This window comes from Taurulus bubalis (genome assembly GCF_910589615.1).
Source record: "Taurulus bubalis genome assembly, chromosome: 10".
Lineage (NCBI taxonomy): Eukaryota > Metazoa > Chordata > Actinopteri > Perciformes > Cottidae > Taurulus > Taurulus bubalis.
The window spans coordinates 14,640,068-14,658,461 of NC_136598.1; the positions used below are offsets into that span (position 1 = coordinate 14,640,068).

Here is an 18,394-nt window from a genome sequence, read left to right on the forward strand (position 1 = left end):
TTCAATTTAACAACTCTGTATTGTATGTTACTGTCGGCCTGCAGAGGGTCTGTGAGAATGGAGTGTGTTTTGTGTTTGGTAATGACCCATCGTACTATTTTTGGATCTAAGAACTTGTCAGTACCTCAGATTGATCTCAGATGTTACACAGCTGCAAGCCCACCAGGCTCCCCTCTCACATGCCTGTGTATCAGACTTCATTAATCCCTTAGCTTCAACATAGATGGGATGGGAACAAGGATCAATATATAACTGAAGAAGGATCCAAGTGTCACCTGAATCCTCAGTTTCCTGTCTGTTAGTATGTTAATCTAACATGGTAGGCAAGTCAATCAAGAGAACTTCTCAGGGTGTTGAACATTACTTCTGTGGTCAAACCATAGACTGTATATGGGTCTCTGATGCGTCATGTGACGGGATCCGAGGGAGCCCACTGAAATGGCTCATTCATGGAAAAAAGGAAACCTTCAAAACGATAAGGCACCAATGTATGAATTCTTGAAATGGATTGCACGCTAAACAATCTTCCCCCACCCCCCAAAACGTCTACTCTTTTAATCCCCCTGGCTACAATTCTGTTGCCACACTATATCAACACTGCTGCTTCAATAGGAGTTAAATCGGATACTTCTTTTACTGAAAATGTGTTGTAATTGACTGGTGTAGTTGAACAAATACTAATATACTCTTGTTCAACATAAGAAACAGTAAAAAGGTTTTAATATTCAATACAAATAAGTTACAAAAGACTTGTGAATATTGAGTTGGCAGTTACAACTCTGCCACCACCTTCTGGTCATCTTAGGACATCACTTCTTATCAGATATATTTACACAGCGTTCACAAGAGACATAACTTAACAAAAAAAAAGAAATCATAACCAAATATACAGGATCTTGAGAAATGAAACCAAAACGTAGATGTGACTATGAGAAGGGCCCATGTATGACATCCATCATCCTTCTCAAAAGTGTCACCAGATGTAGAAAGAGTTGGGATAGTTTATTCGGGTCTACATGATTCCCTGAGGCTGTCCTTTCCCTGAGATCTTCTTGGAGCACTCCAGCAAAGCGTTGTGGATGTCTTTGGCACAGGAGATCTGAGACTTAATCATGCCGAGGTATTGGGCGTAAGACATGGACTCCGTCTGCACGGTGTCCGGCTTGGTGGCGGTTGGGACGAGGTTGGGTGAATGTTTGGCGCTGTCGATGCTCTGGGAGAGGCACTCGTATGCCAGCCGCTGCACAGAGGAGACAAAACATGAGTTTGTGTGGTAGATTTTAAACGTAGATGCAGTACACGGAGAAGGCCAACTGGGCTACTGTGTGTGGTTTTTGACAAGGTGGGGAAAAGCCTCTCAATCAACATGTAGACAATGGGATAGGACAACTCGATTCAGACTACTGTTAATTCAATTATTATCTTTTCAGGGCATTAATCACTACATGCATCTATACTTCCTTGTGTGGTGTTTGGGTCTGTCTTTTTATCAAAAGAAAAAATATTTTTCCCAAACGCCTTGGCTCATTTTGTACGTGCGTGCGTGTGTTTTTTATGCCCCTGCCGTTCCCGCACAAGGTTGGAACATTGTTGATAAATTAAGCACCACACTCCCAAACATTTTAGACTGTCTTGCAGGAACCAATCTTTATTTGCGCATACTCGATCCCAGCTGCAAACTGGGATGGAGGAAATATTTAGTCGAGCCATTGACAGAAAAGAGTCCCGTCGGAAAGTAGACAATTGAACAGGCTATTCAAACACGAGTGAAGCTAATAATAGTAGTAATGGCTGCATTCCATTTAGGAGTACCTGTTCAAGGGCCTTGGTATTGCACATGCAGGATAACTAAGGGCCTGTATCCATATAGCACCTTTTTCCAGGCAGAAAAGTGTCCGTAGGGCACTGGATAGTTCTTCCTCCGTGTGTTAACCAAAAAATGCCCCGAGCGCTTTAAAAAAATACCTTCACTTTAACGATCGCTCCTGGGTGCATGAAGCGTTTGATAATGATGTAGAGGAAGAGGTTTCAGAATGTGAAGATCACATTTATGAAAATTCAGAGTCTGACAGTGACTTTGAAGAAGAGGATGAGATTGAGCATCAGCTAGTTCCAAAATGAAGACGAGCAACAGGACCAGCCCGTCAGCAGCTAGCCAGTGAAGAAATATGGATATCAAAACAAATTGTGAAATAGAATGGTCTTCTTGCATAAAGATCAGGGCTACCTGTGATGCCACTTTCTCATATGCTTGGAACTTACATGTCTACACAGGGAAGCCTGATGGAGGAGCCACTCAGAAAAATCAAGAGATGAGAGTTGTCCTGGACATGACTCAGAGACTCAGTGGACACAACTTCACATGCAACAATTTTACCTCACTTCCTAAGCTGACCGTGGTGGGAACGATACGAAAAAGCAAGTCTGAGCTCCAGTACACTGCACCGGGATGGGTGAATATGTGGCCAGGAGCATCACTCATATCTCGATTATAATATATTTTCTTTATTACATTTTATTTAACGAGTAGCACATTAATTCATACATGTGATCTAACAAAGGTAAAGGGCAAATATTAACCTTATATGCCGTTTATATTGCTTGTAATCGGGATGACATAAACAACTGTTGAGTATTGAACATAAAAGTGGGCAATTGTGTTGAATACATTTTTTTTAATGCAGCGGGTCCACGAACACTGCTGAATAATACAAATATGAACACCACACAATGGTTAAAGCAATGCTTTAACCTATTCCACTAAGTTATATGAATTACAATGCTTTGCCAATGGTCATTGTGAGGTGGGTTGGTCTTATAGGACAGTGACTCAATCATCGCACCAACTTAATGTTAAAGTGATATGCCTTTAACAGGATTTAGCTTCATGTATTGTCATATAAACAGAAACAACGATACAGAAAACACAAGGCAGTTAGCTTCCTTAATATCAGCTGTGGTCACCAATGTGTGCATCGTGTGGAAGTCTTACCAAACACAGCTCCAGTTGATCGCAGAGGGCATAAAACTCCTCGAGGCTCTTGTCAAAGCGCTGAACAGAGGTGTCGCTGCTTTTGCTGAACCAGAAGAAACAAAAGACAATCAGAAACATCTGCCTTCACGTTGCTTTCACGTAAACGTCCCCCCGACCAGCCCACTTACATGCCGTTGTCAATTGTAGTGTTATGGGCAAAATTCAGGGATGCGATCTTCATGACATTCTGAAAGTGAACAATGAAGCGATATGTTTAAGGCACATTGCGGTAGATCTTTAAAACACGTGTTATTTGTTTTAGTGTGAACTCGTTGAACCAACTTTAGCTGTTGTGACGAGATGTTTCGGGCAAATGTACCTGCAGACTTTCTTTCAACTGTGGGATGAGCATCTTAAATTTATGAACTGGATCGAAGTCTTGTTGCTGGTTCAATTGCTGCTGTTGTTGTTGTTGTTGTAATGAAGTAACCTGTAAACCGGGCTGAGACATAGGCCCGCCGGACTGCTGCTGCTGAGACGCCATCTTGATCGGCTACTACGTGAAACCGGAAGATGAGTTAAATATCCGGTTTTGTTTTTCAAAATAAAAGTGTTTATGTAACTACATAGCTTTCAAACCTGTTTCAAACCACAAACGGTTTAGTTTCGAACATGAATATTAATTCAAGTGCCAGTCTACTCTTGCCAGTACACACCGCGACATACGCCATTGCCTTTATATTCTCTCTCCTTCTCTTTCCGTGTTTACCTTCACAATAAAACCCCTAGACACATACAAACCTGTAAGTACTCAATATACCTTACATAACCATTCTTTGTAATGTATTCTAGTTTTTTTGTTTATCTTATTCATCGTTATGCAGTGTATATGTGTCGATTACATCCAATCGAGCACAATATATTCAATAATATTGTTTTGCATTTATTAAATTGTAAATATTCTGGACTTGTTACAAATGCACCTGTTTATGTTAAGTCATTGTACGGTCGTTATTTTCCAGTGAAACCCTACTTTTTGTGGAAACAGTTCAATCATATGGTAAAATGTAAATAAACTAGCATTCTAAAATGCATTACTTTGGCTGTAAATAGATAATGTGATACTTTTACTTCTGTAACTATTGGAATGATTTATGTATTACGCAATTCGGTAGTTCTGCTTCAACGTATTGCTTGTTTAAAGTTTTTTTGTTTTTCATAAAGTATTTATTTCATTTAGTTTTTCGGGATTTTTAATTGCTTGGTCTGAAGTTGATCCTTTGCAGTTTCCTCTGTTTTATGAAGGCAGCAGCGCAGAAGCAGAGGAGGAGGAGGAGGAGGAGGCCCTGCAGCCGCTCTTCTTGCGCAGAAACCCCGTAGTGCAACACACAGCAGCGCCATTCCATACAACAATATCCAAAATGGCAGGAGCTGATGGAGACGACTCTCTCTACCCTATCGCCGTTCTCATTGACGAACTGCGAAATGAGGATGTCCAGGTACGTTAGTAACACTTGCTTTGTAAAACATTTTAACGTCACGTAATTTTGGTCTCGCATCTGTTTACCAGCTAACGCTAGCTAACTAGCGGTTAGCACATACGGCCGAGGCCTATCAAGAATGTTCTGCCGGGCACACCTTGCTTTGTCAATATAGTGGATTTCCTGTCCTGATTTAAGACGTTAAATGTTCACTCTGGAGAAACTTTTGCTGTGTTTTTACCGCGTTTTTCGCTGTGCAACTGATGTTAGTTGGTAACGCCAGCTGACCCGGTTATGGTTTCGCTAACCGCTAGCTTCTAGCTTTAACGCATCATCTAACTAACAGTTAGCGATCACAACAGGAGGGCGTCCCAGGCCGCAGTATTTAGAATTTACTGTTATTGCTTTATTCTTCGCCTATAAATGTAACATTAAAGCTAACATTTCGATTCAGCTATCGTTAGAAACGCGAACGTTAGCCAATGTTACGTCTCTGGTTGCAAGCCAAGATTGTAACGTTAACCTCAAATGCTTTTCTATTAAATCCTACCTAGGTTAGCTGGGTATAGTGAAGCTTAACGTTAATGATTGCCACTGTTTATTGAATGTGCTGACACTTTATTGCTTAATACGGGCCCATCTTGTGTACAGTTACGACTGAACAGCATCAAGAAGCTGTCTACTATTGCCTTGGCACTTGGTGTCGAGAGGACTCGCACTGAACTCCTTCCTTTCCTCACAGGTAATAACAATACCCATCCAATTATTTATTTTCAAAAGCTTTTCACATGGAAAAATGCTGAAAGTGTTGTACTTTAAATAACTCCTAGCTGTTGCATCAGTCATTGTATTACATTTTCAGACATACATACATATATGTTCATACATTTTTAATGAGTCTTATTGTAATCCTTAGACACCATCTATGACGAAGATGAGGTGCTTCTGGCCTTGGCTGAGCAGCTTGGCAATTTCACTATGTTGGTGGGAGGGCCAGAGTATGTTCACTGTCTCTTGGTAAGTCATCAGTTTTTATAGATCAGTCTGTGGCTTGCAGACATTACTTGTTTTCATGAGGAATTCAGTTTTGGGTTTGGTCTCATCAGGGGATTATTTTTAAGTCATGGATATCTCTGAAATCTAAATGTCTTGTATTTTGAATAGTTGAACATTGCCCCTATCTAACCTTCTTCCTTCTTGATTCACAGCCTCCTCTGGAGAGCCTAGCTACAGTTGAGGAGACCGTAGTCAGAGATAAAGCTGTGGAGTCCCTGCGGAAGATCTCTCAGGAGCATTCTCCTGTTGACCTGGAGGTCCATTTTGAGCCTTTGGTCAAGCGACTGGCCAGTGGTGACTGGTTCACTTCTCGCACATCTGCCTGTGGTCTCTTTAGTGTCTGTTATCCTCGTGTCTCCAGCACTGTCAAAGCAGAGATCCGCCAGTAAGTGGCTTTCTTAACAAAAATAAACACTTTTTATGTTGCGCCAAATCCTTATTTGCAGTTGGGTACATTTGGTATAACATTATATTATGCAAGCAATTTAATACTTGAGGTGATGGTTTTAGGCTTCTCAATGGGTTTGTCTATTCAGTTTTCCCTGATGGAATGTCTGTGGTTATCTCTAGGCATTTCCGCACCTTGTGCTCAGATGACACTCCTATGGTGCGTCGTGCTGCAGCATCTAAACTGGGGGAGTTTGCCAAAGTCCTAGAGCTGGATTATGTAAAAAGTGACATCATTTCCCTCTTCACTGCTTTGGCCTCTGATGAGCAGGTATGTGCTGTTGTCTTCTTAATTTAAACTGCTGTTGTACTCTGTGTTCTGCATCTCCCCTTGCTGTTAAACCCAGGAATGGCCAAATTGATAACATTACCTTTCTCCATCAGGACTCAGTGCGGCTGCTTGCTGTGGAGGCTTGTGTCAGCATTGCCACTCTGCTGCCTCAGGAGGACCTTGAGTCCCTGGTGATGCCAACTCTGCGCCAGGCTGCGGAAGATAAATCCTGGAGGGTCCGCTACATGGTGGCTGACAAGTTCTCTGAGGTAAATAGCAGGCTTCTTTCAGAATTTTTCCTTCCGTTACTGACATCCTGGTTAAATGTAGAATTGGCAAAAAATATCTATTGAGAAACACGTCGTATTTAGAGTTGCCTTCAAGTTGTCCAGTTCCGAAGAACCATTTAACTCAAACAATATTGACATTGGGGTCATGATTAATATTTTCCGCAGCGCACATATGCGCCAAGTCGGTCACAAAATGATTTCTAAAAGTGTGGGCACAGTTTGCTGTCAGGGATATGGCCAACACACATTACACATGTGATTTGTAAACAATGCACCCTATGAAATTCATGAATGTGATGTTTACGCTCAAGTTAGTACAAGTATACCTATGACCATAGGACACTTATTTTTAAACTTTTATCAGTTGAACAGCTAAAGGATTCTTGAATATTTGTGCCTTTTTTTTTTTTTTTGAAGATCAAAAACAGTGGCTGCATTGTAGCATTGCCCCAGTTTGACTCCTTTATAATGTTGGATTCGGTGTCAAGCTGTAACAAGTACTTCCAGAGTGCTTGCACTTCAGTATAGAGTACTTAATATACGTTCAGGCTTTTTTTTATATATATATATATATATATATTATTTATTTATTTATTTATTTATTTAATCAATCAATCACAGTAACCTATTTAATAGAAAAGAGCGTCCTTAACAGGGTTTCTATTACTCGGAATTGGAGATGCATCATAATAAAATATTAACCATTCAAGTCATTAAAAAAATATATTATATAATTAGATTTTCTTTCTAAGAACTATAATTGAAAGCAAGGGTCCAGAGAAATAAATTCAATTGTCCCAAAGTCAGTGTAAACAATACACAAATCTGTTATTCTTTGACTTTGTTATTGCTATTTTATTTAAATAATTAGGAAATAAATGATTGTTTTATATTTGCTTATTTTTATTTTTGTATATATCTTTCATCCCTGTTATTTAATTTTTTCTGTCTGTAAGCTGCTACTTCGACAACAAATTTCCCTTTTAGGATGAATAAAGCATATATCCATCCATCCATTAGACTCGCAGTTAAACTGCAAGCTTTGTCTTCACTCACCCTGGAGAAAATCCACACAACCATGTTGTGTGTGTGTGTGTGTGTGTGTGTGTGTGTGTGTGTGTGTGTGTGTGTGTGTGTGTGTGTGTGTGTGTGTGTGTGTGTGTGTGTGGCTGTGAATTAACTGCCGTCATGTGGCACATTTGTGTAAATGTGAACCTCCAAAATATGAAACAGTCATGGTCGATCAGCTGAAAACTGTCTGTTACAATCGGCAGCCGATTAATCGGTCCAGCTCTACTCATAATGCTTAACAGGCGGTTGCAATGCATTCTGGACTTTGGCATGTGAGGCTGTAACTCAGTTAATGGCAGATTTATCTGCATGTAAGTATGTTTCTTGTTGGAGACAATTTCCCAACTCAATTAAATGACAGCCTAAACTTTGAATATCATCATAGTTGGTATGTCGCCTGTTGTATAGCTTTAATTACCCACCTTTTTTATTCTTGATTATCCACTGGGATTCAGCCATGTTTTTGTTTTTTTCTGTTGATATTTTCACCACATCCTTATTTGGCTATTGAGACGTTGATTTCTCTCCAAATGTAGCTCCAGAAAGCAGTTGGGCCAGAGATCACCAAGAATGATCTGGTCCCGGCCTTCCAGAATCTTTTGAAGGACTGTGAAGCTGAGGTCCGTGCTGCTGCAGCCAACAAAGTCAAAGGTAAGTACCTACACACACGGTAATTAAAGCATTAATACTGGAGAGGGACTCGCTCAAAATAGCATATGTTAAATTCAACAACTTGTTTTAGTGTTTTGCCCAGTCTGTTCCATATTTTTTTATTGACAGTGTTCTCTTCTTGATTTAAATATCATTGCACTGTTGTTGTCGTTGACTGTTGATTGTTGTTTGTCTCGTCTAACGTTTCATGTCTAATGTATGCACCTTCCGCCTAGCAAAATTCCTTGTTTGTGTAAACATTCCTGGCAATAAACGGTTTCTGATTATGATTCTTTTTGTTAGAGTTCTGTGAGAACCTCCCAGAGGACAATCGTGAGCAAATCATCATGACTCACATTCTGCCCTGTGTCAAGGTAAGAAATACACTTTTCTGTCTGCCACATTGTGATATTTCTCTGCTGCTGCACTTCTCAGTTGAAAAAAACACACATGGAAAAGCTTTGAAAAAGGGCTAGAGGTGTATCTTTTTATAGTTTTCTCCAAAGCGTTCATGCAGGCATGTGGTCTTGGTGACAACTCAATTGCTGATGAGGTTCATAATTTGTCAACATGTTTTACCAGTATTACACTCAAAGATGGGAAACTCAAAGGGTGTGCACTAATCATTTAAATTACGGTATACAATTGCCAGTTGTATCGAATATTGAGCTCATGATTAAGTAGGTTCATCTAAAAAAGAAACTGCTCTGTAAAATGTTATCCACATTTAGAACAGTTATGATTTATTTTCAGTTTTTTTTTAGGTTTCATCTTCTCTCTGTGGTACAGCTTTGGTTTTGTTAATAAGCTATACATTGCTTTCCTTGACTTTATTTGCCCAGATCTTAGCAGTTAATGTGTGGAATATTTAAACTGGCCTAATCTAACAAAAGAAGAACCACGGTGTAAACAAATGCTTTAACCTCTTAACGTTCTGCTGTCGCGCGGGCGCCCATTTCAACTATACACTGTACATTCCGTTGTACACTTTACATCTATTTATAGTTCGGTACGAGTGCCATATGTTTCTGGAAACCTACGATTCTTGTGATTCCAGCTGTCCACTCCGTTTCAAGATCAGACCACCACAGCAGCTACAATCAATACTTTTGTCAGACAACAACAAACAAGCGATTTGAAAATCAAGACAACTCACCAATGACGCCTCATATTGATCCATAAATCCATAATATTCCTACAAAAACGGCGTTGTTACGTTGTAAAGGTCCAATAAAATAAATCCCATAAAAGATTTAGTCCAAAACACGTGATTACATCCATAAATATCCACCAACTGGCGTTGCATCATTCCATTGCAGCTGAAAGTTATGAACGAAAGTAGTTTCGTTTTTAGCAGAAAGTTATGTTTGCATGGGAGCACAGCTACAAACTCGCTATCAAAATGTCCGCCGAAATCTAACGGTTCCAATGAGACCCCACTTGAACCATTAGGAGCTTCATGTCCTGACTGACAAGCTACATTACCCAACCAGAAGCTACGTTGAAGTTTAGGCTCAGCCTCTATTTTCTTACGTGGCTCACGTCTGTCGCGTCGTACAGGTCAGATGACAGGCGTTTCGGACAGCCAATGAAATTGCCTAAACAAAGATAGGCGGGAAGAGGGGGGGCAAATAATCCCAACAGCCTTCAATTTGATGAGAAGAGACAGCTGCTGTATAGAGCTTCAGTCTGAAGTGTAAATTAGCATAAAAATGCATTTATACTTCATTTTCTCTGTGTCAGCAATACTGGTAGTATATATATGAATAGTACCTATATAAGTTTGCAAGACTATAAGCCTTTTTAATAGGTATATAGTATATATATCAGGAATATTTTCAGTCTCGAAATGAAAAAACGCCTAGACATTTCATTAGAAAAACATGTGTAAAATATTAATTTTCTGTGATATTGTTATCAACTTTTTACTTGGACTAGAAAAGGCTTCAGGCTATGGTCCCATTGTGTTTTCCAGTCCATAAGTCCCATTTATAGTCATCTACAGGCATCTATTTACAAAGAAATGTTCAGACGGAAATAAAAACCTTATACTTTAGTGTGTTCAAACTCATATAACTCTTATAGCACTTAAAGTGATTCTGACTATTGAGGGGGGGAAAAAAGCTTCAGATTGTTACCTTTCAAAAGAGACCAAGACCATGCATTTACTCCAAATAGTTCAAGTACAGCTTGCAATTTACTTTGGGTATACCTGGATAGGCGTTTTTCGTCAAATTTTACAGGAATGTTAAGAGGTTAAAGGTATTGGATGAAACAGCATATTGGCACATTTTCAAGGATAGAGATATTTCCACAGCACTACACTGATTACCTGTGTTGGTTAGATGGAGTAAGACGGTGTTGCCAGTAGCTGTCAGATTTTGAACAGCAGATGGCAGTGTTGTGTTGGTCCTACAATAAGTCCAGTTGTAGTGCTACTGATAAAAAAATCTTATATCATTGGCAGTAGAGTTTTAATTTTCATTCACTAATGGAAGTGGCAGTGAAGGTATACCCTTAGTGGAATTCTTGGATCAATAGACCTTCATACAAAAGGTACAGATCAGTGTCACAAAGGGTGATTTTGCTTATCCTGTTAATAACATCAACTGTAGAACAAAGATATACAGGTAGCATTAAAAACTGTTAAAAGTCCTTATTTCTTTTGACTTTAAAGCTCTGTATGATATTGGTTTGATCAGTTATTTTTAAAATGTTAAACATAATGCGTAAAAATAGATGAAATATTTCAACTTAAGAGTTTATAATATTTAAACTTCACTTTTGGCCAGTTTTACAGCCGTACTGTTTGTTACGCTCAAGTCGACCATAGCCTCCCTCTCTATAGTGTGTTGTGACTATGAGCCATTGCTGTGGTCTTTACGTTTTGATTGCATACACTCTGTCTTAACCATTCGTTTGTCTGCTCTCTCTGTTTCGTGTCTCTGACCAGGAACTTGTTTCAGACACCAATCAGCATGTGAAGTCAGCCCTGGCCTCAGTCATTATGGGCCTTTCGACCATCCTGGGCAAGGACAACACAATAGAGCACTTACTGCCTCTCTTCCTGGCTCAGCTCAAGGACGAGGTAAAGACAATGCAGACTTGTCATCGGCGCCCTCAATTTCTCTGACATTTTAGACACCTGGCTTTTGAAATCCTTAAGGCAGTGCTTAGTTTGGTAACATTCACAACAAAAGCTTCATGTGAAGCATCTTAGCTGCAGCCACCAGATGTACCTGGCTGGGTAAGAGGATGATGCATGCAGTTGGCATCCAGACAGAGGCCTTACAATTAGAGGACCAGATTGCTGTGTCTAGAGGGAAGCATAAACAAAAGCCGGACACAGCGGAACTAGATACGATATTGCAACTCACATTTTGAAGTAGTAAATGTAGGTATTCAGTGGTTAAAGTAAGTAATGCTCGTCATTGTTAGTATAGTTTTGTAATTAAATTAGACATATCCTTTCATTAGTATGTCTGATGTGCATTTCAGTTATTTTTGTGACTGTCGGTATTAGACGTAACCTTTTGAAATTACAGAAACAAATTAGTAGAGCAATGTGTTTTGTGAGTCTGCATGAAGTTATAATGGGCTGGATTCTCTAGGAAGAATGTACAAGGGCATTCATCAGATAACGTAACAGGTTCATCGAGAACAGCGTTGGCCCAATGGCATCTTGTCCTATGAATACATTTCCATGGCACAAGTTTGCATATTGAGATTATATACGAGTTTGACATGAGAGACACAAATGTGTATTACGGTTTTGGAAGGTTTGCGGCTGTCATGTCTTTCACTGTTTCTTTCCTTAGTCCTATTTAAAGATGGCCCCATTTCCTTACAGCACAAATGCAAGATTAAGAGTGTCTAATTAGATTTATGTCCAAACTGACAGCTTTGACTTGCACATTTCAATAATTCAAGGTGCTTAGGACAGTTTAAAGGGAGCAAGATGGAGAATGTTCAGCAGACGTGCTATTTATTTAAAAGCGGAATTATTCCAAATTGTTACATGCCTTTTTTGGCTACATTTATCTTCCCACTTAGATAACAAGCATGTGTGAGTGTTCAATCATTGTGCAGTTTAGGGCCTCCATGTTTTGGGGGGTGGGATATGTGGATGAAAGGTTTTGTGGAGCTGGTTCAGTTCATATTTTGTCCAACATTGAACTAAAGAAGATCTCCTTTTAAGGCTCTTATAAACCTGGCTTTCATTGTTTGAGACAAAACTATTTGGAAGTCTGTTTTGCTTACAGTGACTAAAGTAGCTTAGTTCTAGACAAGAAATTTACACTTGAGAGATAGTAAAAACGGTGCTAGAGTTTTTCATTATATAACTTAAAATATGTGGGGTTGCTAGGAAAGGAATCAGAACCATTTATTGCCAAGTAAGTTTACACACAAAAGGAATTTGTCCTGGCAGGAGGTGCAAAACATTTAACAAAAAACATTGAACGATAAATAAAGGAAAAGGGCCCATCGAATTAGATTTGACTTTGAATGATTAGTGGGCATTGGAAGCCTTTCAAAACAATAGAGACATCATAATAAAGCCTGCTAATAAAGGAGGTGCTACTGTGAAGTATTGGATTCTTCCTACAACAAGTCTGCAATGAACATCAGAAACGACTCCTCTTCGCATTGGATTTCCATACGTCAGAGATTGTTGCAAAATGCATCGTAATCCAATTGTCAAAAGCAAAATTTTTATGCAGGTCCCATATCTTATCATTCCTGCAATATCAGGGCTCCTAACGATCCTAATTTCCCTCCTTTTAGACCCACTGTTTCTGTTATTCCAGGGTTACTTGGAATGCAAAGTTGTTGTTTTTTTGGTCTAATCTCAAAATACTTTGTTGTGACAAAGGCTTGCTGCCATGTGCTTAACATGCTCTTCATTTTTTGTCACAGTGCCCCGAGGTGCGTCTCAACATCATCTCCAACCTCGACTGTGTGAACGAGGTAATTGGCATCCGTCAGCTCTCCCAGTCGCTGCTGCCAGCCATTGTGGAGCTGGCAGAGGATGCAAAGTGGAGGGTCCGCCTCGCCATCATAGAGTACATGCCACTGTTGGCAGGACAGCTGGTGAGTCATGAGGTCGAGGAACACAGCAGAAACTCGCATAGAATGTTTTGACGGTCTTCTAATTGGCAATGTACAGCCAAAATATGGCCTGATTTGACATCCAGGAAAGCAATCTAATTACAATGTGTCCATGTTTTCTCAGGGAGTGGAATTCTTTGACGAGAAGCTCAACACTCTTTGTATGGCCTGGCTGATTGACCACGGTAAGGAACTTTATTGGGTTAAAATTCACCATGGTATTAACAAATTGAACTTGTAAATATAAACCTACTGTTTTGTGGCAGGACATAGTACACACAAGTGGTTGCTTAAACAGAGTTGGGCAATATTTCTATTCGATGAATTCTGATTGTTTTTCCAAATATTTTCCTAGTTTTATTTCTCTTCCAACAACCCAATCACCTCCCAAAACCACTAAACTTCCTGGGGAAGGACCCCAGCCCATGTCATTTTCCAGTTGTGATCATTTCATTTGCTCTGATGCTCTGCAGCCTCTCTGAGCCTTTTTTTATAATGCATTAGATAGCCTTTTTTTATATTAACTGCTTATTTTCCCTCCACACTTGACAATGTTGTGTTCGTACCAATACTTTTCTTTTTGACTATATATGCTGTCATTAGGTTTCCAAATCTCAGAGCATCGCTGCTCTTACCTGAGCTTGGCCTGCAGGTCTCCTGATATTGTGTTATTAGTGAGAGTGAGACATTTGGGATCTAAGGACGGTTTGAGATGTGGCAATTTGCAGCTCTTTGCTTTTATAGAAGATGGTGTTGATTATTCCTCTACTTAAAAGAGTTAGAAATCACACTTTAAGTTTACGCTTATGCTGGTTAGCCCTAAGTTCTTAACTCTGTGAGACACTGAGTCCATCACCCATATTCAATTTCTGCAAGAGCTGTTTACCCGTAGAGATACACAACACATCCGGCTCCATTTTTTTCACTTGGAACATTTTTTATAAATATCACGTTTTCCAATTACACACACACACTCGCTCCCTATTGAAGACAAAGGGCCAACTGGGTTACATCATTGGACTACTGTTGGTGTGAGTTTCTTTGTGTGTGTTTGTGTTTGGCCGGGGTTAGAGCTGTGGCACCCTTACGCAATCCCCAAAAAAAACGGGACTAGAGAAATCTGCCCAGAATCTTTCCCTCACTGACACTATTACAAAGGGGTCTTTTTTGTTTCATTTTAACATTTCACATACAAATTGCGTGTGAAATATGATTCTCAAGGTCATTGAACACATCTTGGTAAATGGACAAACTCCGGAATATCTTTCACAAAGGATGTTGTCACTCATATTCTAGTGTATGCCATCCGTGAGGCGGCCACCTGTAACCTAATGAAGCTGGTGGAGAAGTTTGGAGCGGAGTGGGCGCAGAACACCATTGTGCCCAAAGTGCTGGGCATGGCCAACGACCCCAATTACCTCCACAGGATGACGACTCTGTTCTGCATCAATGTGAGTCAACGGCATCGTTTCCCATTAACTTGTTCTCATGTTGACGTCCTTGGAGTTACTCTGAAGGGGCTGACGTCCCATTAAGGTGGCTCGTTTGTTGTACCATTTATCAGTATGAGTAAAACTGAATTAGTTTGTATTGGGAAAAGTATTTGTCTATTATTTGTAAAATCTGTTTACTGCTGGTGACCATCTGTATTGTGTCTCAGGCTTTGTCAGAGGCATGTGGCCAGGACATCACCACAAAGCAGATGCTACCAGTGGTCCTCAAGATGTCCAACGACCAGGTGGCTAACGTACGCTTCAACGTGGCCAAGTCCCTTCAGAAGATTGGCCCCGTCCTGGACAGCAAGTATGTTGCCTTTTTGTAATTTTGGCATCAGACGTTTTCTCTCCAGAGTGATAGAAACGAGCCATGATACTAAAATCAAGAAGCAGAAATTTAAATGAGTTTAATCATTCTCACCCTCTTCATCCTAAAGTGCCCTTCAAACCGAAGTGAAGCCTGTGCTGGAGAAGCTTGCCACGGACACAGACATGGATGTCAAGTACTTTGCCCAGGAGGCTATCAGTGGTAAGCATGTCACTCTTCTTTTATCTATATAAACAAACGTTTAATGACATGATTCAAATCTGACATGCATTTTAATCTTAAGGTAGTAAATGTTCTTATTCTTGTTTTCTGCTTTTTCCACAGTTCTGGTCCTAGCGTAACCAACCCAACATGACTCAACCAGACAACTCCCCAAGACAGGAACACAAACACTTTCACAAGATATTTATTGATGTTCAGGAACAACTGGTAAATGTATAGAGAAAGCTGTTAACGATTGTTTTATCCATTTATTTTTTTTGCTTTTGTTTGCTGTCCAACTATGTCCAGGCCGAGCTCAGGCTTCTTCGTTAACCCTCTTTGCTGTATATGGGTGCTTCAACAAAGGCAAAGTGTGACGAAATTGCATTAACTGGTGCATGCTGCCTAATGTGCTACTGTACTAGCTAAGCATCTCTATCCAGAACCCCTCTTCACATTCCTTCCTTTTACATCCTCTGCCTCCGGTGTCCTTCAGGCCCGGTCATTGCAGCGTACCACACGTCTACGTTAGCGACCTAGCACGCAGGGCTGTGCTAGCTCTCCGTGCTGCTGCGCTTTTCTCTCAATGCGAGACGCAAACTTTGAGCAGCAGATGGCGCAGCGAGCTGCTTATTTAGCTGAGCTTCCTCCCACATTAGCCCTTTCATAGTTTGATAGTCTTTTTCATGAGATGCTGCTGTAGCACTCCAGAGAACTGATTGAAAGGTCTGCGAGGCTGTCTTTATTTTTCCACCAGACCAAACCTGTTGTTTCCTCACTGGTTGAATAAATAATCTCTGCCCGCTGTATTATGCCCTTTTCACAGCAGCTATTTCGACATGTCATAGCAGGGTAAACATCGGTGTAATTGATCAAATTAATTATGGTCTCATTTTATTTAGTGTCACAGTCATTCCAGTGAGCCAGCTTGCCAAATACCAGGCCCTGGCACACCTTAAATGCAGCACGGCCATAATTAATGTTATTAATTGCACCGGTTTACCCTGCGATGACGGGTCAACATGGCTGCTGTGAAAAGGGACCAGCTACGTCAGGAAGTGTTGCTCATAATGATCTCTCCTCCAACTCCTCAGTGATGTTGTTGACGAGATAGGGTGGGAATTAGTTGTCAGTTATGATTTTCTTCACTATGTCCTCTGCTTTGCTCTTAATATTTGTGCCTATGACTTTGACTAAGCAGTGGTGTTTTCTTTTAGTCTGCCTGGGTAACTAGTTTTCATCTGTCCTGTAAAGAGACAATGTTCTTTATTTTTTGGATGTTAATAAGAGGGTAAAACTAACTTGACTACAGCTATGAGGGTCATGGGGATTAACAAAACCGCTTCCTGTCCTAGAGCCATTAAGTTACCCCTTAAATCCATGCTAAGTCCTCCACTGTAAATGAGATTTAGAAGCATACGGTCAGCGATAGCAAAGGGCACCCGAGGACCCTGCTAACAAATCTCTACACGATGGGGAACAAATGCATGCTTTCAAAGAAAGTGGGATTGGGGACACGGAGAATGAGTCCAAGTGTGCATAATGTTTTATTATGGGGTAGGAGCTGGGATGGTCATGGGCCGGTTGAATACATGTATCTTCTGTGTTGATAAAATAAACTTCTGTCTTTCCCTGAACTCCCCCCCCCCCCCCACCCCCCACATTTTGTTCTTGAATAAACCTTGATTAATTGTCCTGTATCACAGACTGATTTTATTTAGAATTCTCTCCACCATTGGGGTGCTACTACTGTATCTTTAACTGAATAAAGTAACACAAAGGAACCAGTGTAGCTGCTTTTGTAACCAGTTATTGCTCAAGTACATAAAGGATTCTTGTCACTGTAATTGCTGATTTGCTTCATGATGGACAAGCAACAGGAAAAGATCATCAAAACAGCCACTTAATTTTCAATCTGATGAATTTACTAAATTGACTCTGACATAATTATATTAGATCGTTAACTCAGTTGATTGTGATCAACAAAATATTATTTTGTCAAAATACATCACTATTCTGTGTATTTGTAAATGATTAGACTTACTGTACTATGACGATTTTTGATGTCATTTTGACCTAAACTGACTTAGTTTGTTTACACCATTCTATACCATCACATTTTGATGACAGCATATTATATTTTAAGAGATACTACAATATGCTTTGTATTTTATACTATATCACATTTTCATGTCATACTAAAGTAAGACTTTTACATTAAATTTTTTGGATTCTATACAATGACATTTTGATGTGATACTATTATTTCTATATAACTGCAGAAATATTCACCCTCTGCGTCAATATGTTAAGACAAAGGGCTTCTTTTGTATGTTGTGTCAGTCAGAACAGCTGGAGCTTTAGTTTGATCTCACCTTTTTTTGCAAACCACTTAACTTTAGTCCAGCTACACGGTGACCCTGAGCACACAGCACATTGTAAGTCCTGCCAAATGTTGTGGACTTGCTCGAAGGTCTTGACTTGGACTCAACCCCTCTTGGACTTAACAAAGTTCTATGAAGCGTTTCCATGGAGCTATGACTTTATGTGTGGGCTCATTTCCTCATTCACAGTGGTCTTGCAGAGTTTTATTAAGTATTTTTCTTTTTTTACTGCATACATTTTTTCCTCTATTTTCAGAAGATTCCGAGAAGTGTCCCCAAAGCAGCGCGAGGCTTCCACCATCATCTCCATCATGATGATGGGTTTCTGGTTATTTGCTTTTAGCAAATTTTGTGTTCATGCAATGCAAGAACAGACACATTTTGGATGGTCTTGCTCTATGTTTGATATCAAAAAGGCCTAATTATATGCTCTGTGAAGTCCACGAATGTTAAATACTCTATCTGTTTTGTCTAAATATAATTTTAAGCGCGAGTAATATCTTCTCAGCCTGTAAACTACTCAAGAAAATCTGGGATGAGTTTGGCATTTTGCTGGTCTCGCGTTGGGTCGGCTCTAACCTGCTCGCCTGCTGCTGCAGAGATGAAAGCGCCGGTCCTTTGGGCGGTTCTGTCCA

At 40.1% G+C, this 18,394-nt stretch overlaps 2 protein-coding genes across 2 annotated transcripts; one reads left to right on the plus strand and one right to left on the minus strand.

The window, feature by feature from the left end:
• Positions 1-703: 703 nt before the first annotated feature.
• On the minus strand, positions 704-3,518 carry med29 (mediator complex subunit 29; the record flags this gene model as incomplete). Its single annotated transcript, XM_079225289.1, has 4 exons — positions 704-1,240; positions 2,993-3,077; positions 3,163-3,221; positions 3,354-3,518. The coding sequence occupies 4 exons, from the start codon at positions 3,516-3,518 to the stop codon at positions 1,013-1,015; spliced, it is 537 nt and encodes a 178-aa protein (XP_079081415.1). The 3' UTR covers positions 704-1,012.
• Positions 3,519-4,390: 872 nt separating this feature from the next.
• ppp2r1bb (protein phosphatase 2, regulatory subunit A, beta b) lies at positions 4,391-17,075 on the plus strand. Its single transcript, XM_079225362.1, has 15 exons — positions 4,391-4,473; positions 5,107-5,197; positions 5,372-5,472; positions 5,664-5,896; positions 6,082-6,229; positions 6,343-6,498; positions 8,127-8,241; positions 8,545-8,615; positions 11,195-11,329; positions 13,159-13,332; positions 13,475-13,535; positions 14,647-14,801; positions 15,011-15,153; positions 15,284-15,375; positions 15,499-17,075. The coding sequence occupies exons 1-15, from the start codon at positions 4,396-4,398 to the stop codon at positions 15,513-15,515; spliced, it is 1,770 nt and encodes a 589-aa protein (XP_079081488.1). The 5' UTR covers positions 4,391-4,395; the 3' UTR covers positions 15,516-17,075.
• Positions 17,076-18,394: the final 1,319 nt, after the last annotated feature.

Bases quoted from the DNA above. Each gene is read 5' to 3' on its own strand.
- ppp2r1bb (XM_079225362.1), top strand. From the start codon at position 4,396: ATGGCAGGAGCTGATGGAGACGACTCTCTCTACCCTATCGCCGTTCTC. The intron at 4,474-5,106 runs GTACGTTAGTAA...TCTTGTGTACAG, and splicing joins TGCGAAATGAGGATGTCCAG to TTACGACTGAACAGCATCAA. The intron at 11,330-13,158 runs GTAAAGACAATG...TTTTTGTCACAG, and splicing joins TGGCTCAGCTCAAGGACGAG to TGCCCCGAGGTGCGTCTCAA.